This window comes from Gobio gobio, assembly GCF_949357685.1.
Source record: "Gobio gobio genome assembly, chromosome: 17".
NCBI classification, from domain to species: Eukaryota; Metazoa; Chordata; class Actinopteri; order Cypriniformes; family Gobionidae; genus Gobio; species Gobio gobio.
The window spans coordinates 37,023,772-37,050,776 of record NC_137110.1 but is presented as its reverse complement, the minus strand read 5'-3'; the positions used below and the strand labels follow the sequence as shown (position 1 = coordinate 37,050,776).

The 27,005-nt window shown below is 40.1% G+C and overlaps 2 protein-coding genes across 2 annotated transcripts in view; one reads left to right on the top strand and one right to left on the bottom strand.

Annotated features, from left to right (window-relative positions):
- The window catches only part of tmem198ab (transmembrane protein 198ab), a 35,168-nt gene extending 16,129 nt beyond the window's left edge, over window positions 1-19,039 (top strand). The window contains exons 2-5 of the mRNA XM_079841578.1: window positions 8,816-9,093; window positions 11,489-12,070; window positions 14,477-14,679; window positions 17,148-19,039. Of these exons, the coding sequence (XP_079697704.1) occupies window positions 8,925-9,093; window positions 11,489-12,070; window positions 14,477-14,679; window positions 17,148-17,303 (1,110 nt within the window). The 5' untranslated portion in view covers window positions 8,816-8,924 and the 3' untranslated portion in view covers window positions 17,304-19,039. The remainder of the gene's footprint in view (window positions 1-8,815; window positions 9,094-11,488; window positions 12,071-14,476; window positions 14,680-17,147) is intronic.
- Window positions 18,897-26,655, bottom strand: desmb (desmin b). The gene is made up of 9 exons (XM_079841577.1): window positions 26,012-26,655; window positions 23,546-23,606; window positions 23,350-23,445; window positions 22,003-22,164; window positions 21,809-21,934; window positions 21,500-21,720; window positions 21,335-21,378; window positions 20,443-20,531; window positions 18,897-19,265 (listed from the first exon to the last, which is right to left on the bottom strand). The coding sequence occupies exons 1-9, from the start codon at window positions 26,590-26,592 to the stop codon at window positions 19,224-19,226; spliced, it is 1,422 nt and encodes a 473-aa protein (XP_079697703.1). The 5' UTR covers window positions 26,593-26,655; the 3' UTR covers window positions 18,897-19,223.
- Window positions 26,656-27,005: the final 350 nt, after the last annotated feature.

Sequence of the window (27,005 nt, the reverse complement as noted above, 5' to 3'; positions counted from 1 at the left end):
CTGGAACTAAGTGTCCAAGCCCTACCCCTGAAAAACAATCCCTCACCAAAATCACGCCTCCACCGAACTTTGCACTTGGCACAATGCAGTCAGATGAGTACCATTGTACTGGCAATCGCCAAACCCAGACTTGTCCATCGGATTGCCAGACAGAGAAGCGTGATTTGTCACTCCAGAGACCACGTCTCCTCTGCTCTAGAGTCCAGTGGCGGCGTGCTTTACACCACTGCATCCGACACTTTGCATTGCACTTGGCCATGGAAACCCATTCCATGAAGCTCTCTACGCACTTTTCTTGAGCTAATCTGAAGACCATACGAAGTTTGGAGGTCTGTATCTATTGACGGCAGAAAGTTGCCGACTTCTCCGCACTGTGCACCTCAGCATGCGCTGACCCCGCTCTGTGATTTTTACGTGGCCTACCACTTCATGGCTGAGTTCCACTTTGTTATAATACCACTAACAGTTGACAGTGGAATATTTAGTAGTGAGGAAAAGGAAATTTCACAATTGGACTAATTGCACAGGTGACAACCTATCACAATATTACACACGCTTGAATTCACTGAGCTCCTGAGAGCGACCCATTCTTTCAAAAAATGTTTTTAGAAGCAGAGAATGTTTTTTAGAATGTAGAATGTTTTTCTGCATGCCTAGTGCTTGATTTTATACATCTGTGGCCATGGAAGTGATTGGAACACCTGAATTCAATAATTTGGAGGGGTTTCCCAATACTTTTGGCAATGAAGTGTACGTCCCTTAACTAGACTAGTGCTTGTTGTGTACTCAAACCTGAGTTTAAACATTCAGGAGAGTATAGTGTCATTTTGTATAAGCATTAATGAGGGCGTTGTGGTCAGTTGTTTTAAGTTCCTCAGGTTGTGATGATGATGCTACAGCAACACTTAGAAGAGCCCCACAAGCTAGAATGGCTCTGATTGGATCCTAGTCTGTTGCTATGGAGGGGGAGGCTGCCTTACTATTGGTCAATGCTGTCTGGCTTAGAGCTGATAAGGGTTGCATCTTTTCATTGTTATGGTCACAGACAGGAAGTGGAAGGTCATTATTATTGGACATCTGTCTGAATACGGCTGTTTTTCTTTCTATGCTGGATTGTAGTTTGGTTTGGCAGGGATTCTCAGCCACATGGGAGTTGACGTAAACAGAGCTTTGATTATCCCTATGTTCAAGATAATTACTAAGGCATGTGCTTTGTATGACAGAGAAGGGGAGAAAATAGGGAGGGAGTGTAACCGAATGAAGAATTTTCTCACGTTTGACTCAGACTGGCTTCAGGGCAATTATGGGCTAGGGATATGCAGAACGACATAGTTCCATAATCTACTCCTCAGTTGGTTTTCTGAATGACTAGTTGACTTATCTGTCTTAAGAAAGCCCTCTATAATTAAGCTGGTTTAGGTCCATGCCCACCAGATCAGACATGTTTCATAAAATGCGTTTTTGCATTCAGAAACATCTGTACATAACGCTGAAGAATGAATTCACAAATGTTATAGCTATTGCAGCTTTGCTTTAAAGAGGATGAAGTTAGAGAGACGGCTTCACTTAGAGGGTTTTAGAAAGCACAAAAACATGCACGCACACACACACCAAAAAGCATTTTTTGGCTCTAAGTTCATTCGCATTGAATTACAGCTAAAACAAAAATTCTAGATTAAATTATTCAATTTAGTCAATAAATTATTCAATATCACTAATTCAATATCACTAATAATGATTGCCTAGTTTAATAGCAATGCTTTTTTGTTTTGTTTTTCAGTCAGGTCTTTTCTAAAGCAGTTACAGCTGTTCAAAATACTATTCTGAATAATTTGTTCATGAATCACACTGAATCAGTTCAAGCAGTAGTGGTTGACTGACAAGTATTTTTGATGGGTGTGTTGCTGATATCTTAGAGAGCAGAATGGCCAATTTAAGCCGATTGAACTTGGTGAAAAGTAAATCTGTAAAATAACCGATTTAGAGCAAAAGCACGGCCATCATGGCAACGCTGCCATTTTGTTTTTAGACCACAACAATATCACTGAAGAAGTGTGTTTTTGGTTGTGAGGGAAAGATAACCTTGTTCAGCTTCCCAAATAACCCAGCGTTAAGGAAACAGTGGATGCAGTTTGTTTGTTCCCGGTCATGAGTCAAAAGCGCAGGCTATGAGTGAAACTGCATCAAATGTCTAGTGTTTTGTTGGCAATCGGCACCTTAGTGCATATAATGTAAACAACACAAACGTATAGTCAATCAAAAGTTATCCAGAGATAATGCCATGATGTCCTTAGAACTGTGTGTGTGTGTGTCTGTGTGTGTCTGTGTGTGTGTGCGCACTTGTGACTCTTTAACTCCGCCCACTGCACGCCTCCACAAGCTTGGCTGTTTTCGGAAAGAATCTGTTCAGCGCATCTGTCTTTTATAAATAATATGATAAAACGAAAGTCTCTTCGGAGATATGAAGTATGCAATACTACTCAATAGGTACTCAAGATTAACATGACATTGGCAGAAACTGTGTGTATAATATGTACCCTTTAAAAAATATACAAATAATGGTCAACTATCAAGCATTTGTCGAGTTGTCCGCTTGTTGCCGACCAGGGGGGTATTCCAGAAAGCAAGGTTAACTTACCGTCACATATACCTTGAACTCTCGGTTGATTAACCCAAACCTTGCTTACTCGAGGTATGCTGGTTCCAAAAACGTGTCTGTGAGTAAGTTCAGCCAACCCAGAGTATGTTTCCGGTTAACACACAAGACAGACCTCTCCTTGAACTGTCACCTTATCTTGGTGGAGAGGTTTGAGTACCCGAATGTTCCTGGAGTGGAGTGGGTTTGCTTATAGCCCCCCAGCTCAGCCGCCATGTGTTGGAGTTCACCCCGGTGAACGAGAGGGTCGCTTCCCTGCGCCTTCGAGTCGGGGATAGGTCTCTCACTGTTGTTTGTGCCTACGGCCCAAATGGCAGTGCGGAGTACCCGGCCCTCTTGGAGTCTCTGGGAGGGGTGCTGGAAAGTGCTCCGACTGGAGACTCCATCGTTCTACTGGGGGACTTCAACGCCCACGTGGGCAGTGACAGTGACACCTGGAGGGGCGTGATTGGGAGGAACGGCCCCCCTGATCTGAACCCGAGCGGTGTTCTGTTATTGGATTTCTGTGCTAGCCACGGTTTGTCCATAACGAACACCATGTTCAAGCATAAGGGTGTCCATCAGTGCACGTGGCACCAGGACACCCTAGGCCGGAGGTCGATGATCGACTTTGTGGTCGTGTCATCAGACCTTTGACCATATGTCTTGGACACTCGGGTGAAGAGAGGGGCGGAGCTGTCAACTGATCACCACCTGGTGGTGAGTTGGATCCGATGGCGGGGGAGGAAGCTGGACAGACCCGGCAGACCAAAACGTACTGTGAGGGTCTGTTGGGAACGTTTGGCCGAGCCCCCTGTCAGAGAGATCTTCAACTCCCACCTCCGGCAGAGCTTCGACCGGATCCCGAGGGAGTCTGGAGATATTGAGTCCGAGTGGACCATGTTCTCCACCTCCATTGTCTCTGCGGCCGCTCGGAGCTGTGGCCGTAAGGCCTCCGGTGCCTGTCGAGGCGGCAATCCCCGAACCCGGTGGTGGACACCGGAAGTAAGGGATGCTGTCAAGCTGAAGAAGGAGTCCTATCGGGCCTGGATGGCTTGTGGGACTTCGGAGGCAGCTGACCGATACCGGCAGGCCAAGCGGACTGCAGCCCGGGTAGTCGTGGAGGCAAAAAATCGGGCCTGGGAGGAGTTTGGTGAGGCCATGGAGAAAGACTATCGGTCGGCCTCGAAGAGATTCTGGCAAACCGTTCGACGCCTCAGGAGGGGGGAAGCAGTGCCCTACCAACACTGTTTACAGTGGAGATGGGCACCTGTTGACCTCAACTGGGGATATCGTCGGGCGGTGGAAGGAATACTTCGAGGATCTCCTCAATCCCACCGACATTTCTTCCGTTGAGGAAGCAGTGGCTGGGGACTCAGAGGTGGACTCATCCATCACCCGGGCTGAAGTCATCGAGGTGGTTAAAAAGCTCCTCGGTGGCAAGGCACCGGGGTTGGATGAGATCCGCACTGAGTACCTCAAGTCTCTGGATGTTGTGGGGCTGTCTTGGCTGACACGCCTCTGCAACATCGCATGGCGGTCAGGAACAGTACCTCTGGACTGGCAGACCGGGGTGGTGGTCCCTCTTTTCAAGAATGGGGACCGGAGAGTGTGTTCCAACTATAGGGGGATCACACTTCTCAGCCTCCCCGGGAAAGTCTATGCCAGGGTACTGGAGAGGAGAATTCGGCCGATAGTGGAACCTCGGATTCAGGAGGAACAGTGTGGTTTTCGTCCCGGTCGTGGAACACTGGACCAGCTCTATACCCTTTCCAGGGTGCTGGGGGGTTCATGGGAGTTTGCCCAACCAGTCCACATGTGTTTTGTGGATTTGGAGAAGGCATTCGACTGTGTTCCCCGTGGCATTCTGTGGAGGGTGCTCTGTGAGTATGGGGTCGGCGGCCCCCTGCTTAGGGCTGTTCAGTCCCTGTACAACCAGAGCAGGAGCTTGGTCCGCATTGCCGGCAGTAAGTCAGACTTGTTCCCGGTGCATGTTGGACTCCGGCAGGGCTGCCCTTTGTCACCGGCAGGGCTGCCCTTTGTCACCGGTTCTGTTCATAATTTTTATGGACAGAATTTCTAGGCGCAGCCAAGGGCCGGAGGGTGTCCGGTTTGGGGACCACACGATTTCGTCACTGCTTTTTGCGGATGATGTTGTCGTGTTGGCTTCCTCGAGCCAGGACCTTCAGCGTGCACTGGGACGGTTTGCGGCCGAGTGTGAAGCGGCTGGGATGAGAATCAGCACCTCCAAGTCCGAGGCCATGGTTCTCAGTCGGAAAAGGGTGGCTTGCCCGCTTCAGGTGGGTGGAGAGTTCCTGCCTCAAGTCTTGTTCACGAGTGAGGGAAGGATGGAACGGGAGATTGACAGACGGATCGGTGCAGCTTCTGCAGTAATGCGGTCGATGTACCGGTCTGTCGTGGTAAAGAAGGAGCTGAGCTGCAAGGCAAAGCTCTCGATTTACCGGTCAATCTACGTTCCTACTCTCACCTATGGTCATGAGCTGTGGGTCATGACCGAAAGGACAAGATCCCGGATACAGGCGGCCGAAATGAGCTTTCTCCGTAGGGTGGCTGGGCGCTCCCTTAGAGATAGGGTGAGGAGCTCGGTCACTCGGGAGGAACTCTGAATAGAGCCGCTGCTCCTCCACATCGAGAGGAGCCAGCTGAGGTGGCTCGGGCATCTATTTCGGATGCCTCCTGGACGCCTTCCCAGGGAGGTGTTCCAGGCACGTCCCACCGGGAGGAGGCCCCGGGGAAGACCTAGGACACGCTGGAGGGACTATGTCTCCCGGCTGGCCTGGGAACGCCTCGGGGTTCCCCCGGAAGAGCTGGAGGAAGTGGCTAGAGAGAGGGAAGTCTGGGCGTCTCTGCTTAGACTGTTGCCCCCGCGACCCGGCCCCGGATAAGCGGAAGATGATGGATGGATGGATGGATGGATGGACACAAGACATTCTTAACAGAGCAACGAATCGATGATTCACCATGGAAACGGACAAGTGCGCCATTCTACTTCCTCCTCCTTTTGTTTAATGGCGATTTTCATAACCTACTTAGTTCACATTGCCACCTATTTGGTGGTTGTGCAATAATTTTTTCAATCTTTTCGTTTAATAAGTAATCTTTATTCACTGAGAATAAGGATTATAATGTTTGTTTGATGCTAATTAATTGAATACAGATCCATGTGTGAGATGACTAAAATAATAAATATATTTGAATTGAATTAACATTTAAACATTACCTTGTTATAATAGTGCTTTAGAATTCATATATAATATTCTATATTATAACTCTAACTATATTACACATTTAGTTATTAATATAACTCTATTAATTATATTGCAAGCATCTGAATACCTCTTAAGCAAACTAACCCTGGAACAGAACCTGCCTCGGAGCAGGTTATGTTCAGAGAGTGAGTTGCTATGGTTACTTGCATACATTGAAAGTTACCTCTGTTTTTGGAACCCGAAAGTTGAGGTTATCCGCTTACTTACTCTTAAACATACCCAGGAATGGCACATAACCTGCTTTCTGGAATACCCCCCAGGTCACTGAACCAAATACTCTCTTTTGGACATAATGAGTAGCATTACAACTGAAAATCTCTTTCAGACTAGTCTGGTTTATATTGAGAAAACAGATTTGTGAACTGACTCAGGCCACTTGGAATGTACTGAGGATTTGACTGATGGATTGAAAAGTTACTTTAATGCTTGAAAACATGCTGGAGGAAATATGTTTATGACCTGATTTTAGGACTTTTTGTCCAAACCTTTATGAACAAGTTGGTTTTAATAGCATTTTATTAAAACATGCAAAAACCTTTGAGCTAAAAGACATAACATTATTTTAATACTGTGTATTGCAAATGCAAAGTATAATTAGGTTCTTAAGGGCTGTTGTTATTATGAATCATGATTGCAACAAACCAGTTCATTGAAACATCGAATGGCTTAGAAAAAACACTTAGTGGTTCCAATCACTGCTGGTCAACAGTTCTGGCACATCATTACTTTTCTGCAGTGTCAAAGAGTGTTTGATAAAGAACGAGAAACTAGAATTAGAGGAACTTAAGATGTATGGCTGAGTTAGTAAACCGTGCCAGAACAATCTCACAACTGTCAGAGAAGAAGTGACCATTTATTAGACTGATCATTTAGAGAAAGAAGACCTGACCACAGAACAGTTATTAGGCATCATTAAGCACAAAATGAACCACAACTATGTGACAGAGGAGAAGGGCATGACTGAACAAGCAGTGGAGAGGAAGTGAGTGGAGGGAGATAAAGAAAGGGAGAGAATGAAGAAGAGTGAAGTAAAGCAGAGAATAAATGAAACGGCAAACATCTGTGAATAATGGCCTTATATATCAGTAGTGTCATGTCGACTTGTTTACATTTCATAAAAGTAGCCTTACGTTACCTAAAATCTTTTCCAAAGAGGCTCAGACACAGAGAAAGAGTCAGTACAATTCTGGATTACAATTTGGAGGGTGAAACCGCCATAGAATTCCTTAGAACTGCAGCACAAGCCTGTCAAATTTCCATCTTAAAACAAAAATATGTGAACATGAATCCTTGTGCAACCCACCCTTAAAGTGCCATAATTTACTAAAAAAGATCAAATTCAGTTTACAACTTTTTGATGATGCATACTATACAGGTGAGTAAATGAGCCAAGAATATGAACGCAACGTTTTTTTTGTTTATTATGGTTTTCGATGGGAAAAACACTTAAAGAGAAACCTCGTGTAGCACTAATATTCTGTGTTCATCTGCTTTCCTGTATAAAGTATGCAACATCAATAAGGTGTATATTGAATTTGTCTTTTAATATCACTGTCTTACGGCATTAATAAACCTGGAGGGCAAAACAAGGCTTTCCTCCATTGCCCGCCAGTCATTTTTACCAGGTTTGTAGTCGGTATTAATGCAGTAAGACAGTGATATTAAAAGACAAATTCAATATACACATTATATGATGGAAATTTGACAGGCTTGTGCTGCAGTTCTATGGAATTCGATGGAGGTTTTGCCCTCCAAGGCTCCGCGACAGTCATGTGACTGAAAACTATGAGTAGTGTATTGCTTTACATGGAAATACTGTATGCAGGTAAATAAAGATAAACTATTTATCCCACAATAAATATATTGCTGGGCAATAATAAAGTAAGTTTACATTTTTCAATGATATAAAAATCAAGCAGTTGATATTTGTTATATAGGAGCCATAAAATCTAACCTAAAAAAACTCCCTTGTAGTTACCTAGACCTATGTTTATTCAAGTTTCACAGGTTCAGAATTGTACTGACTCTTTCTCTGTGTCTGAGCCTCTCTGGAAAAGATTTTAGGTAATGTAAGGCTACTTTTATGAAATGTAAACACTTTTCACGTGACGTCACACTGCGTTCCTATAAGAGTGTGACGTCACGTGAAAAGTTAATATAGCAAATCTTGACAGTGTGTTTGTTTGTCGTCACAAAATGTAAACTATTCTCAACTATACTTCTCTATATATAAAGTTATATTTATATTATATCCAACCTTATCCGCATACATACAGTACACTCATGTACAGTAAAACTATATATACTATTTAGAAAATCTCAACTGCCTGATTTTACATTTGCAAAATGTAACTACTTATTCTTATTACTCTTTATTTAACTGCTCTTTATATAAAGTTGGATATATGTCCAACTTTATCTGCATGCTTGATTGTAAATATAAGCCGCTTTTCCACCGCCGGGCCGAACGGTTCTTTGAATGGTGAGGAATGGTTCCAGTTGTGTTTCCACTTGAGCCTGGTTCTGGAAACTGCTGGTTCTGGATAATGAATCCAGAACCGTACCAGCTGGCCTGGTTCAGCACGAAATGGAAAGGTTACGCAATGAGAACCGTTCAGCCCGATGGTGGAAAAGCAGCTATAGTAAACTATATTATCGCCTGACTCTAATCTGCTGAATGTGACCATAAGCAATGAAATTGTAAAGAAATAATAAACATTAGCATCACGGTTTTCTGTAACGATGCTTTGAAACTTTGGGTATTGTGAAAACTGATATGCAAATAAATTTAGCTTGACCTGACTAGATTTTCCTACTAATTCCATGTTGGCTTTGCAACTTCTAGTCTTCCAATCTTTATATATAACATAGATTTTTCTCTCTTTTACAGGTAGGTTCATGTGGACACGAGGTGTACCCTGATTTCCCAGCCCCTTCCCCTTCCCTCAGTCACCCCTTCCCTACAACCTGTTCGCTCTGTCCAGTGCACTACTGTCACCATGACGTCCACCTTGCAGACCCTAGCCTTTAAGCTGGCCCCTCCCTCAAGAGAAGCTGGACCAGAGCAATTGGAGCCTTGTAATGATGTAGTGGGACAACGTTATGAGGTGGTCCCCTCTGTGGTCTGCTCTATGTGCTGTCTCTTCGGAATCATCTATTGCTTCTTTGGTGAGTTGAGTCTTCATGTTTATGTATGCATAACCAAGACACAATTTGTATATATTACTAAGATACAATGTTATGGTAACAGTCTGTAGATGGCACATGATGCTTGCAGTCTGTCCCTATTAGAATTATTTCTCAGAGTTATGGTGGTGGTCTTCAATTTTTCATTCTGTTTCTGTGTCAAACCCATGTTCTCTTATTCTGAGACTTGTTTTTTGCCCACTTTTCAATATTGATGAGGTTCTAAATAAGGTCACAGCTTGTATAACTGTACTGCAGTCTACTTGAGATGGCTATAGATTTAAAGCGACAATATTCAACTTTTTTGTACCATTCAATTTTTCCCCTAAATCCACTTATGTTGTTAGTCAACAGCTGTCATATAGAATTGAATGGATGTTTTTGATACTGTACCTTGAAGCCTTCTCTATATTGAATGGCTACCCACTTTGCATGAGAAATGCAAACAATAGCATTGAATGATAGGCATTGATGAGAAAATAAACTTTGCTGAAAAACCTGTTGCACACAATTTGCTATGGGCCTTCTGCTATCTGATTCATAGTTCATACTTTTTTTAGTAAGTAAAAGGCCTTTTAGAATCATTATAAAAATGTCCACAATTACAACGACTGTACTTTGATTGTACAAATAAACATTTAAATATCATCTTAAGCGGGTAGTTCCCCAAAAAATGAAAATTACCCTATGATTTACTCACCCTCAAGTCATCGTAGGTGTATATGACATTCTTTTTTCTGGCGAATACAATCGGAGTTATTAAATAAATAAAAAATATCCTGGCTAATCCAAGCATTATAATGGCAGTAAATGGCAGCCCAAAATTTGACCCCCAAAAAAGTATCCATCCATTATAAAAGTAATCCATACGGCTCCAGGGGGTTAATAAAGGCCTTCTGAAGCGATGCGTTTGTGTTGTTTCCACCAGACCACCTTCCGTATTCAACTTATGCAGAAAGTGTAACGCCTCTCGCAGTTCAAACGCTACGTCCTAGTCATACGTCGACCAGTTACTATCCCTTTAATGAGACATTTTATTGGGAGGTATAGAGTGAAAACTGATATTTTATATGCGTTTCATGTGCGTTTCATCTTCATGTCTGTGTAAATAACAACATCTATCCCAAATTTGAGCATATCTTATGGCTCCGAATAAATAAATTGAGGTGGGACATTTTGTCATATCAACCAAATTTCAGAAACTTTCCCAGCTTAAATTTTTTTTTTTTTTTTTTTTATAACCATTATAATTTTTATGTTGTTTTGGTCGCTTGGTTGTTTCCTTATAAAGGTCCAGAAATGTGTCTTTTTTTGTGTGTGTCAAGTTTTTCACCAGGTGGCATTTTTAATTATATGATGTCATTACATTGCTGTCTTGCCTCCAGCCAATCGTGGTTTCAAGTATTGATGCATCTGCCCTCTTCAGTGAACACAGGAACGCGCAGTAATCTCAGACGACTTAATCCAGATATTTTAATCCAATGCCCAAATTCGTTTGAAGAACCAAATTAGCCAGAGATCAGTCATCACAATTAGAAGATCTGGGATCTGTCAAATCATCTCAGATGTATTAAGCGAGGGACGAAGAACAGACCCCTGATGTGTCAAATACAATAAAAAACATAAAACACATGCAGACTTCAGGCTGTACAGGATTAAATTACACTTTAACAAATTTCAGTATGAATATCCATTTTCATAATGTACATTATGTAGCCTTTAAAGGTGCACTGTGTATCTATGCTCACCCCTCCCTTTCGAAGCACATAGAGAAGCTATGGTCGTCGACACAGGACAAAGACGTCATCATCTGAGACCGCAGAGAGCAGCTTGCGCTCTGTAGTGCAGTTTGTCCGTTTAGAGCTACTGTAGAAACATGACGGCGCAAAATGTCGACTTCACTGTAAGGGCACCCGCGGTGGATGTAGTTAGAAATGGCTCATTCTATGGTAATAAAAACATAACGGTTCATTATGCACGGTCTTTATACACCACTGAAAACATAGTTATGTATATTATATTGCTTTTCTGTCAATAGATCATCATAAATATTACACACTGCACCTTTTATTTTATTTTATTTTTTCATTTTTAATACCATGTAATTTTTTTTGTATTACACAAGGTATAATCCTGAGTGATTCAACTTCAAAGTCGTAGCTGTGTTTTGGTTTGGGATTTTTTTTTTTTTCACTGACAACTATGGAAAGTGTTGAACTGCTAATGAACTGCTATTCTTGAGCTGTGAAGTCAGCCACTCTGTACAAAATTCCAGTATTTATCCATCTTGGATGTCTTTCTCTTCTCCCTCCTTCACTCTTTGGCACATTTTTTCACTCATTCAGCTCTCACCTCCAGTTCTCTTTCCCTTTTGCAGGTTACCGCTGTTTTAAGGCTGTACTCTTCCTCACGGGTCTGATGTTCGGTTCTGTGATCATCTTCCTGCTCTGTTACAAGGAGCGTGTATTAGACACACAGCTGAGCGTTGAGGCCAGCGTGGGCATCGGGCTGGGCATCGGCACCCTGTGCGGCCTGGTGACTATGCTGGTACGGAGCGTTGGGCTTTTTATGGTGGGGCTGCTCCTGGGCCTGCTGGTGGGCATCGGGACCCTGATAGGCATGGAGGAGCTGTCATCCAACCCCCCGCGGTCAGTGTGGGTGCCCCTGGGTGTGCTGCTGGGGCTGGGCATGCTGTTCGCCGTCCTCACCCTGCAGTGGCAGAGATGCTTCACCACGATCTCCACAGCCGTGTTCGGGGCTGCAGTGATAGTCGTGGCCACGGATTATTTTGTGGAGCTCTTTGGACTTGTGAGGTACATTTACGAGCGGGTGAAAACGGGCCCCCGGGAGCCGGTGTGCTGGACTACGTGGGTGGTCCTGGGAGCCTGGCCTGCTCTCGCCCTGCTGGGTGTTTTGGTGCAGTGGAGAGTGACAGCAGAGGGCTACTCCCACACGAAGGGTGAGTCAGGGACAGACAAGAGTGTTGTTTGGAGTATGTGACGCACTGTTCTTGTAGATTTACTGTACCAGAGAGGAGGAGAAGGTTTGTATGAATGCGTGTGCAGCACGGCAGATGGTTCCTGTCTGTCGGTGTGCTCTCAGGCCCGTGTGACTAATGATCACAGAAACAATCATGCAGAGCTGAGCATCAGGTCATGGAGAGGCTCTCTCTGTCTGTCTCTCCAAGGCAGTTTCCAGTTCAGTAAAGTGTGTGTCCACTGAATGGTTTTTAAATGTCTTAAAGAAAGAGTTTACATGAACGTTCTGGCATTATTTCACCCTCATGTCATTACAAAACTCTGTGATTTTTCTTTTTTCCATGGAACACAAGAGGAGACGTTTAGCAGAACGTGCTCTTTTGAAAGTGAATAGGCACAAATGCTGTCAAACGCCAAAAATAAAAGACAATAAAAGTAGTCTAGAGCTGAATGATTAATCAAAATTAAATAGAAATATGGCTTAGTGTGATTATCAATAGCAAATGCTGTGATATTTTTATTGCGATTTTTAAAGGGTTAGTTCACCCAAAAATGAAATTTCTTCCATTAATGACTCACCCCAATGTTGTTCCACACCCGTAAGACCTCCGTTCATCCTCGGAACACAGTTTAAGATATTTTAGATTTAGTCTGAGGGCTTTCAGTCCTTTGAATGTAAGTGTATGAACACTTTGATGTCCACGTCCAGAAAGGTAATGAAAACATCATCAAAGTAGTCCATATGTGACATAATTTGGTTAGTTAGACTCTTTTGAAGCGTCGACAATACATTTTGGTCCAAAAATAACAAAAACTAAGACTTTATTAAGCATTGTCTTCTCTTCCGCTTTTTTTTTTAATCCGCGTTCACGACGCCACAGTGACGCTGCTGACGTAAGACGCTGTGACGTGTTATCTTGTGCGATAGCAGATACCAGATAACACGTCACAGCGTCTTACGTCTAACTAACCAAATTATGTCACATATGGACTACTTTGATGATGTTTTCATTACCTTTCTGGACGTGGACAGCAAAGTGTTCATACACTTACATTCAAAGGACTGAAAGCCCTCGGACTAAATCTAAAATATCTTAAACTGTGTTCCGAGGATGAACGGAGGAACTTACAGGTGTGGAACAACTTCGGGGTGAGTCATTAATGAAAGAAATTTCATTTTTGGGTGAACTAACCCTTTAAGTAATAAACATATGCACAGCGAGTTTAAGAGCAAAGTGTGGCACTGTGTTCATTTCAACTCATGATCCGGTGTTTTCAGTGTCTCAGAGCAGCTTGAAAATGTTTATAAAGAGACAAACTTTAACATCTGCATGAAATGGAAATTTGCCACATATGTATATATGTATATTTTCAAATCATGTTATAGTTCTTATTGTGAACAATTCATTAATTTTTTTAAAACGTTTTGACCTGAAAATCCAAGTAACAATCAATGCATGGAGCCAAGTCAAGCCCTGCATTTTTTTTCTTTGTCAATAACTCAGATGGACGTCACATTACGGAACAAAAGAGCTGTCTCTACATTCATTTCATTGCGAATTTAAGAGCTCCCTGCAGTTTACAGCCAAAATAAAAGCATGGTTGGGAAACAGTTAAGCTAAATAGTATTATTACAATAGAAATATACTATTGTAACCTGGAGCTCTTTAAAAAGAAAAAAAAGCATTTAATCACAATTTTTATCTGAATTTTTTTTATCAGTTTTCCCCCAAATCGTCTATTATTCTATACAACTTTTGTGCACTGTTTATATGTATATGTTTGTTTATTTTCCACTGTGTTTCTTGTAATAGAGCATGCTCCGTCAAGATTATCAGTGAATAAAGATGTAAATTTCAGTGATTTTACATACACTTAAGAAAATTCCAGGGTTTTGGTAGAAAGCAGCTTTATTAAACATGCAAACACAAACTGTTTTCTTTACGCCGCTTAAGGGATTAAGAGAAAGCAGTTTTACACCTGGGTTTGTGCCAGAGAATGCGACTTATGTGTGTAAAACGTGTAGATTTTTTTAGGTGTGTGCATGACTGTAGAAAATAATGGATGATTAAAGGAAAAATGTGACGAAAATGGCTTACATGCATGCGCAGGTTATAGTACACCTCTAACACAGTGCATGTAAACATACTCTATACTCTATGTCTATGTTCATTGCATTTAAGCTATTGAATGGCTTGGGAATAATAAATCACATTACATATCACATGTGCTGTATACTACATTTATGGTACTTTTGTGTGCTTAATTTGCTTGACAGTGTTAGTTCCCATTCACTTTAGTTGTATTTTAAATTTTCAGGGAACTGTGCATATAATGTTCAAAATGTATGTTACTGTTATGTAATGCACTTTTTTCCTCTTTTTCAGTGATGATCAGTCGTCAGCAACGGCGAGTTCAGCTCATGCGTATTCGTCAGAAGGAGGATAGGAGGGAGAGCAGCAGGAAGAAAAAAAGGAAGCAGCCGCAAAACTCACACCACACACATGCCGCCAAAGCCCTGCACCCCGAGCCTGCCTACCGCAGGAAACCCAACCCTATACGACGCTTTGATGGAGATGTACTTTCTCCTGTGAGTCCACATACACCATCCTAAAAATGCATACTTGCTCAAACTTAAACACAAGAGTTTGAACAGAGTTTGAAATTATTGGGGCCAAAAAGTGACAAAATGCCACTGAAAAGTAACAAAAGTTACAAATAAATTACAAAAATGTCAATGAAAAATGACAAAATTGCATGACATTTTTGTTACATTTCAGTGGCATTGTTGCCACTTTTAGGCCCTTTTATATGTATATATATATATATTAGCTTAGTTAATTTTTGTATTATCTGACTGGATGGAGAATCTATGCAACCATTTAATGCACACGATCACACCAGTGTGATTAGAAGGCTCAGTGCGTCATGTGATCAACTGCTAAATTCAAATCTGCTTTTGTGCTAAGCCAGAGAGAGACTTGTCATATCACAACTGTTAAGTGTTTTCAACTACGTAATGTTTATTTTAGGTTTCAGACATTTAAATACATAGGTACTAGCAAAAACATATATAGTTTGTAAAATACACGTCTATGGAAGCAGAAAACCTGTGGGAAATAATTGAACCCTTTCAAACTTAATTTGACATGTTTTATGTCAGAAACACATTGGGTAGGTAACTATAAAATTTATTTTATTCTTCTCCCAGTTCTCCGGCCACTTACTTTCATGACTTTCAGGAGAAGTGAATGAATTAACCTGTTGTAAATTCTGTGCGTTGCAGCATAAACTAACACGAAGGCACTTATCTATTAGCATGATCATACATGTGTGTAACAGACAAAATACATTTATTTACATGTATTTGAGAGAAAACATCAAATAAAATATTTCACAATCTAGGTGAAAGCACAATATGTAAGATTTTTGGATTAAATTATCCCAAAAACACTAGAACAATCGTATATATTTTGTTGACTTGTGTACTTACATTATCCCAAATGTTTCAAAGACTGTTTAAATCTAGAGAAATAAGCTAGGGCACGGACGTGTCCATGTGTTGCCCAGAGGTGGACAAAGTACACAACTCCATTACTCGAGTGAAAGTAAAAGTACTACTGGTCAAATATTACTCCGTTACAAGTGAAAGTTGTTAAAAACTATTTTTACTTAAGTAAAAGTATAGAAGTACTTGCTTTTAAAAGTCCTTAAGTATCAAAAGTAAATTTCCTTTTTTATGTCAATGCATTATTTTAATTTTGTTGCATTGTTGTATAAATGCACGCTATGCCATGGTGGTTTAAGCCAGTCTGTGATGCTCCATACGACCACCTTGAACTAATTTAAATACTTAAAAGTTACAAAGCTTTTTACAAAGCTGCTGTCACTTTAAGGCAGAATGCACAAATCCTACACACTGATACACTTCCGATATTCCCCCAACTGTTACGTTCACTTAAGACATAATCAACTTTGTTTACGTGAATACTTTCCAAAATGAAAATTGACATTTTGTGTGTATTGGTCTGTTTAAGTGCGAAAACCCCCCAAAAGAAAGCTCTATTCAGTGCTCGTGCTCTGGCATCTCAGAGGCACAAAAAACAGACTTCAGATTCTTCCATATGTCTATGCTTCTCTTTCTCCCAGACATTTACATTTTGCTTAAAGAAGAAAAAAAATCATCCACTGACTTGCAAAGCTGCTACAGAAACGACTTTTGACTTTGAGGACCTTGATAGAAATGTAGTGGAGTAAAAAGTACGATATTTGTCTTTCAAATGTAGTGAAGTTAAAGTAAAAGTTTCCCTAAAAAATAATACTCCAGTAAAGTACAGATACTCAAAAAGTGTACTTAAGTACAGTACTCAAGTAAATGTACTTCGTTACTGTCCACCTCTGGTGTTGCCTATCAATGACATCACACCCACGTTACCCTCGATTTCCGGTTTTATCATATAGAAACCACGGAAACACCAAAGACGCTTTAATATATTGTTTTATTAGACAGGTGAGCAACTGTTTGGATACATATATATTTTATATAGCTCAACATAGTCGTTTATTGTTTAAATCTCGTTTTCTTGATTTTACCACGAGTGCCATGTTTTACCATGCCTAATATCTTACTGCAGTGTGCAACTCTCATAATAGCCGCCGAGCGAACATGAGCACCGTTCCAAAATCTAAGACTTTAATTCATCTGAACACAAATTAAGATATTTTTTATTAAAATCTGAGAGATTTCTGTCCCTCCATTGAAAGTACGACTCTTCAAAGCGTTCATACAGAGATGAATCCAAGTTTTTTTTAAAGAGACACTATCACTTTATATGATGAACAGATTTAATTTAGGCTTTTATTCACATATAAACATTGATCAACGAAAAATGTTTACAGCATTCAAATTTGGTCACGGAAGCTCAACCAATGAGGTTTATTCTTGTGTGTCAAGCAAGTACGGTTTAGCCTCTGTTTATGTTCGCTGTATAATGTAGTAATATTTTGAATCTATACCTATGATGTATAGGCCTATTTAAGTGTTTTTCTCTTTGGCAGAGCTACATCCAGAGTTTTCGGGACAGACAGGTGGATGGACACGCTTATCCTGTGGGCGGGCTGATGGCTTCAGGTCACACAAGTGTGGATATGGACTATGACTGTGGCTCTACCGTCCCCCTCACTTCTGGGGTTGGACCACATGTTCGGGTCTGACCACACTCACTTATTCACAAATAAACACACACACACACACACACACACACAAATCCGGTGCTGACCTGACCCTTGGTACCGCACGCACAGAGGCTTGGGTCTCCTCACCATTCAGAACGGATCAGTTAAAGCACTTCTAACTATAATACTGGATGCATCATTCAAAGACCATGGTTGTATTAAAGAGCTGCTTTCGCGCACACAATTACACTAGTACACTTTCCCTGAACATGTGCCTGAAATGTGGCATTCTGTTCAACTAATATTGAAAAGTGGTAAAAAAAAAAATCAATCTGGGCTCCATTCTGTCAAATCATTTTCTGAAAATGTCAGTGTGGTGAATTAGCGTGTTGCCTGTTCATCAGTGTTTCACGACGTTGCGTTTCTGTTTGTTTGTGACTAATTCATCAGTTGGTGCTGAATCTTGTCTTTGTACAATAACGCTGACTCATGTCGAAGTCAGCTGCCCCCCCCCCCCCCTTTCTCATAGTAAAGTCTGTGGATTCCACCAGTCAGTGTCTGTACTGTGAGATCCCGCATTCCGGCCCAGGACTGAACCAAATACTGTCGAGCAGGGGTGCCTTTGAGACACCAGTAAGAAACTCTCTCAGGAGAATATAACTACTTCGCCTTGTTTCAGAAAGGCTGTAGGGCAAAGAGCCATATTTCTGCTGATCAGAGCCACCTGGTCCACTCTGGGACGCAGAGCTGAACACCTGGTGATTAAAACGACGAGGACAAGTCAAGATGGTGGAAAAAAAGTGAAGATGTTACTCAGGGACGGAGTGAATGTTATGGAGTATGGGGGGAAGAACTACAAAGAACAAGGACACAGAACGATGATGCAAAAACTGTCGATTTGTCCCCTCTGATGCAAGTGCAACAGGTGTCACCATGACTGTTCAGTTACTGCTGTGTATAAAACTAGTTTGCAGTGCCATGCAAGTGAACATTTATGGTGTCCAAGAGGGCAACATCCTTCCTAAAAAGACCCCTGCAATCCATCGGGGCAAACTGCATGACATAAACACCCCCAGTTTCTTTCAACAATACGTTTTCATGCTCATCTTCATACAAATAATTGAAATGAGCAGTTTCTACCATGGTGTCTCTCTCTCTCTCTCTTATTCTGCAAAGCAGAAAAGTCTATGTTATGTACATATAATGCACATTTAGTATATCCATTTCAACATGGCCACTCATATTTATTAGATATTGGTTTAATTCTAATTCATTGTTTTTCAAGGGATTTTGAGTCCCGGCAGGTGAATGGATGGTGGTATTTATTAGTTTAATTTGTTTGTTTGTTCGGTTTTACATGCTGAGTCATGTTTTCTTTATAACTTACTTTCTGATAACGGAGCATAGTCTTAAAAGACTAAAAAGTCCTCATGCAATGAAACCTTTGACAATCTGACATCTTCTTTTTTTTAACACTGTACAACAGCATGTGTTTGTATGGGCCTGGTTATTATAGTAAAGTTTGTGAATTCACTGTGTCTCTTGTGCTCTATTATTTATCTGTCTATTTCAGTCTGTGCATTTTTATACTATGTATAGGTAAACAGACAGACACACACAAACACAGAGAATACATAATAATATAATGTGTTCTTTAGTTTATTTTTTATGCTTGGTACCATCCTCACAATTCTGTTTTCCACCTCTCTCCATTTACTGCACTCACCCTTCCTTTAATATTTCCGACATTCTTTTTCATTCTATATACTGAAATTAAATAAAAAATAAAAATACAGATTTGAAAAGAAAGTATGCTCTCTTCTCCCATTCATGCGGATGTGCTCGTATCACTTTTAGGATGTGCGGAGAGAGAAAAAAAGTACAAAATATGATTAACTGTCCTAAAGGTTTTATTTTCATCTTTGTTTGATTCTTTAGTTGCGGCTCCTCGTCCAAGGTTTACATGATGTCGTGCTGGTGCTGTGTAGATTCACTCACCACCTGTAGGGGGCAGTAGACTATTTTAATTCAAAAACAGACTGCGTCATCTCTTCCTGTCACCAGACAAATTTTAAAGGATATTTATTAGAGTATTTTGACCACAAAACTGTTTTATAGCACCTGAGGTGAACCTGATTTTGTATAGGATGTTACGAGGGAGATTATGGAAAGCTGTTTTGACAATCACTCACAGGATATGGATTCTTGATATCAACAATTCAATTTTCAGTAGTTATAATGCTTATTTTTGATATCAGGAATTAGATTTCCACTATTAAAAATGTAAATTCTTGATATCAATGAAGTCATCACTCACAGAAATTGAATTCTATATATCAAGAATTGAATTTAAACTAGTAAAAACTATAATTCTTGATATCTGTAATAGTATTTTCATTAGTAAAATGTCACCATAGGCTGCCATTCATATTCATTTGTTGATATCAATAATTAATTTCTTAGTTGAAATTCCAATTTCACATATCAGAAATACAATTCTTACTAGTAAAACATCATAATTTCTGAAATCAACAATAAAATTGCTATAGTAAAAAAAATATTTTTGAAATTATTTCGATTGTCACTATAGTTTAAATTCTTGATATCTATAAATGTATTTCAACATGTTAAATTTGTTATTTCTGATATCTGAAAATGTATTTCTGATATCAATATTATTTCAGATATCTAAAATCAATGGCTTTCTTACTAGTAACAATCACATTCATGATATCAGAAATTAACATTGTCACTATTGACAAACATATTAATATAAAAAATGAAAATATTTACTAGTATCAATTTAATTGTTGATATCAAGAATATACATTTGCACTAACTAACCACATAATTATTGATATCAAGAATTGTATTTCTGATATGTGAAATTGGAATTTCAACTAGTAAGAAATCAATTCTTGATATCAAATGAATTTGAATGGCAGCCTATGGTGACATGTCACTAGTGAAAATACAGATATCATGAAATAGAGTTTCTGCTATTTATGACATTGTTGATATCAAGAATTCATTTTACTAGTGGAAATTGAATTCTTGATATCACAAATTCATATCCTGGGAATGAATAAAAGTCAAAATGGCTTGCCATAGGAGAATGAGCCAGGACAAACACTGAAATGAACTGGTGAACTGAAATGTGTGTGCGCATACATCACACCTCTCCGTCACGTGTCTCAATGGTCTTGATCAGGACAGTTTTCTTTGAGTGCATTTCAGATGCTCTCTGTTGGTGCTCTGGACTCGTCTCTGTTAAAATGATATTGATAAAAACATATACACTACCATTTAAAAGTTTAGGGTTAATAATATGTTTTAAAAACAAGTCTCATATGCTCAACGATGCTGCAGAAAAAATACAGTAAAAAAAGTGCATTTTTAAATAATTATTAACAATTCTCGCAGGTCTCGCCCAAAAGTCTTTTTGATGAATAAAAGTAAAAAAATTTCTTTAAAAAAAATCTTACTGACACAAATATTATTACAAATATATTAACATTAAATTATGCTAACAAAACCAGTCATAAGGGTACATTTAGTGAGGAAAAAAAACTGAATAAATAAGCTTTGGTTTGTTAGCATAGGACAATATTTGGCCCCGATACAGCTATCTGAAAAATCTAGAATCTGAGGGTGCAAAAAATCTAAATATTGAGAATATCGGCGTTAAAGTTGTCCAAATGGAGTCCTTAGCAATGCATATTACTACTAAAAATATTTTTTATATATATTTACAGTAGGAAATGTACTAAATATCTTCATGGAACATGATCTTTACTTAATATACTAATGATTTTGGCATAAAAGAAAAATCAATAATTTTGACCCATACAATGTATTGTTGGCTATTGCCACAAATATACCCGTGCGACTTATGACTGGTTTTGTGGTCCAGGGTCACAATTATGCTAACTAATAATTATAGCCTAATTATTATACTAACTAAAATCATACACAAGGCATCACAAATTGCATTCAGTCAGGTACAACGCCTCCCTGTGGCCTCTGAGGAAACACATCTAGTTAAAAGTATAACAAGGTTTTCATCTTACCTCTAAAACTCATAGTGGAATATGCCTGCATGGGCATCACAATCCTTTAACGTGGGAGAGGAAGGAAGATAAAAAAAGTAAGAAAAAGCCATCAGAATAAGAAGAAAGGTTGGAGTATGTTAAAAACAAGGACAGAGTATCTGTCTCATTTCCTGTCCTTTGTACCTGCTCTCCTCTCCTTCCAGCAGCTTCCTATAGGTGGCAATCTCCACATCCAGGGCCATTTTAATGTTCAGCAGGTCCTGATATTCTCGCAGGTGACGCGCCATCTCGTCCTTCATGTTAGAAATCTCCGCCTCCAGCCTGGCGATGGTGTCCTGGAAAGTGCCGGCCTCACGGCCGTTGTGATCCTCCATGTCTCTCATCTGCCTCATGAGAGACTCATTCTACATAGTTAGAGAAAAAGCAATGAATGACACACGAAGAAAGACAAGAAACAGAGCAATCCACATCAGATAGAACAGATAAACGCACAGTGCCCTTGAGGGAATCGATCTCACAGGTGTAGGACTGGATCTGGTGTCTGAACTCCATGGTCTCCAGCTTGGATTGTTTGAGAGCCTCATTGTTCTTGCTCACCGCCTGGTTAAGGTCTGACACCTGACGGTGAAAAGACAAAGGTCAAAGATCAGCAGGTTCTCCTTTCACTTCTCATTCTTCTGTCTCACCTTTGACTTGTACCAGTCCTCGGCCTCTGCGATATTCTTTGCAGCGATGCCCTCATACTGAGCACGGATGTCCCTCAGGGCAGCAGTCAGGTCTGGTTTGGACATATCCATCTGGATCTGGACTTGGGTCTCTTGCATCTGGGCCTGCAACTCACGGATTTCCTAACACACAGAGGAAGAAAAGGCTTGTGTGTATGTGTTTGTGCTTGTTCTAATAAAGCAGTATGACATTGTTGATGATAGGACTACTGGCAGTACTAATCTTAAACATCCACACACAGCTGGCCCTGAAACAGAGGCCTGTTATGCTGTGTTTTAAAGTAGCTGTGTAATCTTTAGGAACAGATGAAACTCTAATAGAGCTCTGAGATTCACTCAGCTCAGTGTTGGGGAAGCTACTTTGAAACTCTAGCTTTTAAAGCTCTAAGCTACTTGTAGATTAAAGTAGATTCACTTAACTACAGTGAAGCTACTTTTCTGAAAAACAAAAGTAGTTAGCAACACTACAAGTTAATATAGCAAAAAAGTTAATATACAGTAAATTCCCCGGTGTTAAAATAAGACCACTTGGTGTTCGCATGGGAACCACCAGCAGGGTGTTAAAGTGAAAACTACATCACCTGATAATTTTTGTTTATGGCTTCTTTTGCAACAAATGATGTTTCAGTAAACACTGTTACAAAAATCCCAAATTCACATAATAAAAACATAATAAGCCAAGAGTCAAACTGCCCAACTAAACCAAACACTGATTACCATAATGGCAACCAAACATTTTCTATAAAACATCAACATCTAAACCTCTGTTAAATCTCAAAAAGAACTGTAGACAAATTACTGGAATGAAGTCAAACTGGTTTGTAATAAGAGAGATTGAATGTCTTTTCAGTTCTTTTGAGTTCATCTGCTTCAGTGTTACTTTAACACCCTGCTGGTGGTTCCCATATGAGACACATTGCTGTCTGATTCTCTAATATGAGTTGTATTTTCAGAGCTACATAATTCTGAACCAAATAAAAACTGATAAATATCAGTTTGTATGTGACAGATGATAGTCTTCTCACTTTTCAATACTACATATTATTTAGTGAATCTTTTTATTTGTATTTTATGAACACTGATTAATATAGTTTGTATGAGACAGAGGACACAAAATCTGTTACATTTTAGCTGGTTGTGTGTGTGTGACAAACAACAACGTTGTATTACGTTACAGTACTTGTTGTAGGATAAAAAGGTTTGTTACTGGAAAAGCTACAATATTATAAGTTAGTGTGGTTAGTGTGCTGTGCACCACCAAATCAAAATGGCACAGACAAAATAAATGAAAAGTCTAAATGTGCTGACCTCCTCGTGGATTTTCTTGAGGAAGGCGATCTCTTCCTGGAGAGTCTCTATACGTCTTTCCAGATCCAGGCGGGCCAAAGTGGCAGCGTCCACATCCTGAGAGTGGATGTGATAGCAAAATAAATATAAGCCACATTTTAATGTCCATTAATAAAACCAATATGGGGGACAGGGAGGGGGGTGTTTGGGAACTCACTGCTCTGAAAGCGGACAGATTATTATCTGCCTCCTCCCTCAGTGCAATCTCCTCCTGAAGCCTGGCGAGAAGAAGAAGGAGAAGGGAGTTATGTATGTATGTCATATTTATTACAACCAACCTCTTTCCTTTCCTTTTATAGACCGAAGGTGCACAACAACCTCACACAAATGCTCTTCGCACTGGAAGGTGGAGTGGGGCCAGCACTTTTAGGCTGACTAACTCCTGAATAGGAAGTAAAGCTAGGCTATTGTAAACAACATGTTTGAGAGGACAATAGCTTCCTTTATAAAGGCAGTTTCCTTAAGCCTTTAATAACCTCTCAAGGTCTGATATAGCATTTTATTTAGCGCATAATGCTGGTTGACCGGATGAAGTCTACAATTATTTCTTGGTCACTGCAGAGAGAGGCAATTTGAAACTATTTTCAGCATTAAATAAAGAACAATCCAGTGACCCTGAAACCCCTGTGCCCTGTGGTCTCTCACCTGACGTATCAAACCTATTATATAAATAATCGTTTCCTTTCCAACTTTATTTGCCTGTATTTTGAGAAGACATATTAACCCCTCAAACATATTACGTATACTTAAAAAAGTTATTCTAGGTGAGAAAAGTCCTTTAAAGTCCCTTTAAAAGTAAAAGAAAAGTCCCTTCTCAGCTTAGTAGAGATATTTCAACACATTCTCATGAAATGCGTATATATAGCACAAATTGTATTTGTCGTGCGATGTATACGCCAAAATTAGTTTTTACGTTCATATTATACGCACTGTCACCCCATTGGGTAGGTTTAGTATAGCATAAGCTTTACAACCTCAGTAATAAATTGGTTTAAAACTGACATTCTCAATTGATTAAACAAATTTCCTTTTAACTGGTCACTTTTCTTTCTTCCAGTTGTTAAACAGTTAACAAGAGTATAGCCTATGCTCCTGTTGCTGTGATTTAGTCTTCATGTTATGTTATGGGTGAATGTGATGTTTGTATTCCTTTCAGATTATGTTACCTTCAACCTGATCTCATGACAACTATTTTACAAGGTACCGGATTTAATTTGTATGAAAACTTATGATAAAAAAAATAAAAAAAAAATAAGAATGTCCACCCCTAAACATAACCACTGGCTTAAGCAGAAAATATGAAAATGTTTGAAGGAGATCAAACACATTCATGCGAATTAGTCACCATTTCAGAAAAAAGTAAAATGGTTACGAATTGCTATGAGTGTGTTGTTGACTTCTTTTTGTTTATGAGATGTTAGTCACAGGGAAAGATCATGTTCGTTCCCCTGTTGGCTCCGAACATCTCTGGATTGTTATGTAAAACACTGTTTCTAAATATGAAACTCAAGTGTGGATTGACAGCTTCAGTACCACAAAGAATACATGCATAAAATTTGCATATATTTTTGAACGAAATTGCATGTTTTTCAACTGTATTCTTTCAAACAGAAACTGTATCATTTTTATTCCATTTTTTAAAAAGCTTAAACCATCCCAAGCTGGTTTGCTGGTCTTAGATGGTTTAAGAAGCCTGGTAAGTCTTGTCAAACTCACAGTCTGGTCAACACTCTTAAAAATAATGCCTATTGCCATCTGTGGTTCTATGAAGATTCTTAAAGGGTTACCCAAAAATGAAAATTCTGTAATTTTTGTTGACAGAATTAACCCCACTCAGAATTAGCCAAACTCACCATCATGTCCTCCCAAACCTGTAAGACTTTTGTTCATCTTCAGAACACAAATGAAGATCTTTTTTAATGAAATCTAAGAGCTTTCTGTCCCTCCATTGACAGCCTACTCAACTACCATTTTCAAGCCCCAGAAAAATAAAGTAATCCATGTGACTCCATTGGTTTAACCCCAATTTTATTAAGTGCTGAGTTTGCACAAAAAAATAAAAACAATTTACCACTTTATTTGCTAAATATTAATCTCCAACATGTCACGTGTCGTGGTGCTCTCTTTAACGTGCGATGGAGATTATTATTTTTTTGTAAATAAAGTGGTAAATTATGTTTTTTTGCTTCTCAGATTTCATTAAAAAGATAATCATTTGTGTTCCGAAGATTAACGATATTAGGTTAAGTAATTAATGACAGAATTTTCATTTTTTTGTTGAACTAACCCTTTAATAGCCATAGAACCTTTCAAATGTACAAAAGGTTCTTCATAGTGGAAAAAGGTTATTTAGATTATTAAAATGTTCTTCACACTTCTTCACAAAAAATGGTTCTTTTAAGAGCTGTTCAGAAAGCTTTTTTGGGGAACCCAAAATGGTTCTTCTATGGCATCCCTGCGAAAAAAAACACCCTTTTGGAATCTTGAAGCTGGAGGTTAGCTGGGCAGCCAATCTTGGTGTCCAAGACCTATCCAAAACCAGCCTGACTAGACTGAAAGATTGTTAAACCAACAGGTTTAAGATGTTTTTTCCAGTGGAGTATTCATGCTTCATGCATCTTACCTGACTTTCAGTTTCTGCAGGTCATCTGCCAAGTTGTCCCGCTCCACCTCCACACGTGATCTGTGATTGGTCACCACTTCGATCTCTCTCCTCAGCTCCCTCATTTCATCCTCGTACAGGTCGGCGATGCGCGCAGGCTCCCGCCCCCTCAAACGCTCCACCTCAACCACCAGCACCTGATTCTGCTGCTCCAGCGTGCGAACCTTCTCAATGTAGTTGGCAAATCTGTCGTTTAGGTGCTGAAGCTCAGCTTTCTCATTAGTGCGTGTATGAAGAAACTCCTGGTTGAGCGCGTCTGCCAGGCTGAAGTCCAGTGTCTCACCCATCCCGCCATAGGAGCGGTTATAGCCCGCAGATAAATTGGGCATACTGTAGGAGGAGGCTCGATAATTGGAGAATCCAGGAGAAGAATTGGAGGACTTGGAGACCTCGTAGACTCTGGAGCTGACCCTAGAGCTTCCGGACCCCCCGGTGGAGGCTCGGCCAAACATAGAACGGGACATTGGTGGCGTCAGGTAGCCTGGACCACCAAACATTCGACGGTATGAAGAGGCTGAGGAGGAGGCATAAGAGTGGCTCATGTTGGAGCATAAAACAGGCAGACTAGATGAATACAAACACCCTCCAGAGAGGACAGAGACTAAATGAGCACATGGCATGATCATCTGTGGCTATTTGTAGGCTTCTGCACCCTCCTCCCTCCCTCCCCATCTACCCCAAACTCCTTCAGCCCCACTCTCACTCTCCCATCCTACCCCCAAATTATCTCTGCCATCCTATCTCTTTCACTTACTGTCCAGTTGTCCCAACTCTTGCCACAAGAATATTGAGTATGAAGTGAGAGAGATGACAAGTTGTGTAACTCTTCACAGTTGTGGACTCCAAACCTCCAAACACATACATGTTTTACAACTTTTTCTATCCCTTTTTATAATTAAGGGGATAAATCAACCAAAATAAAAATGTTTCATCAATTACTCACCCCCATGTAGTT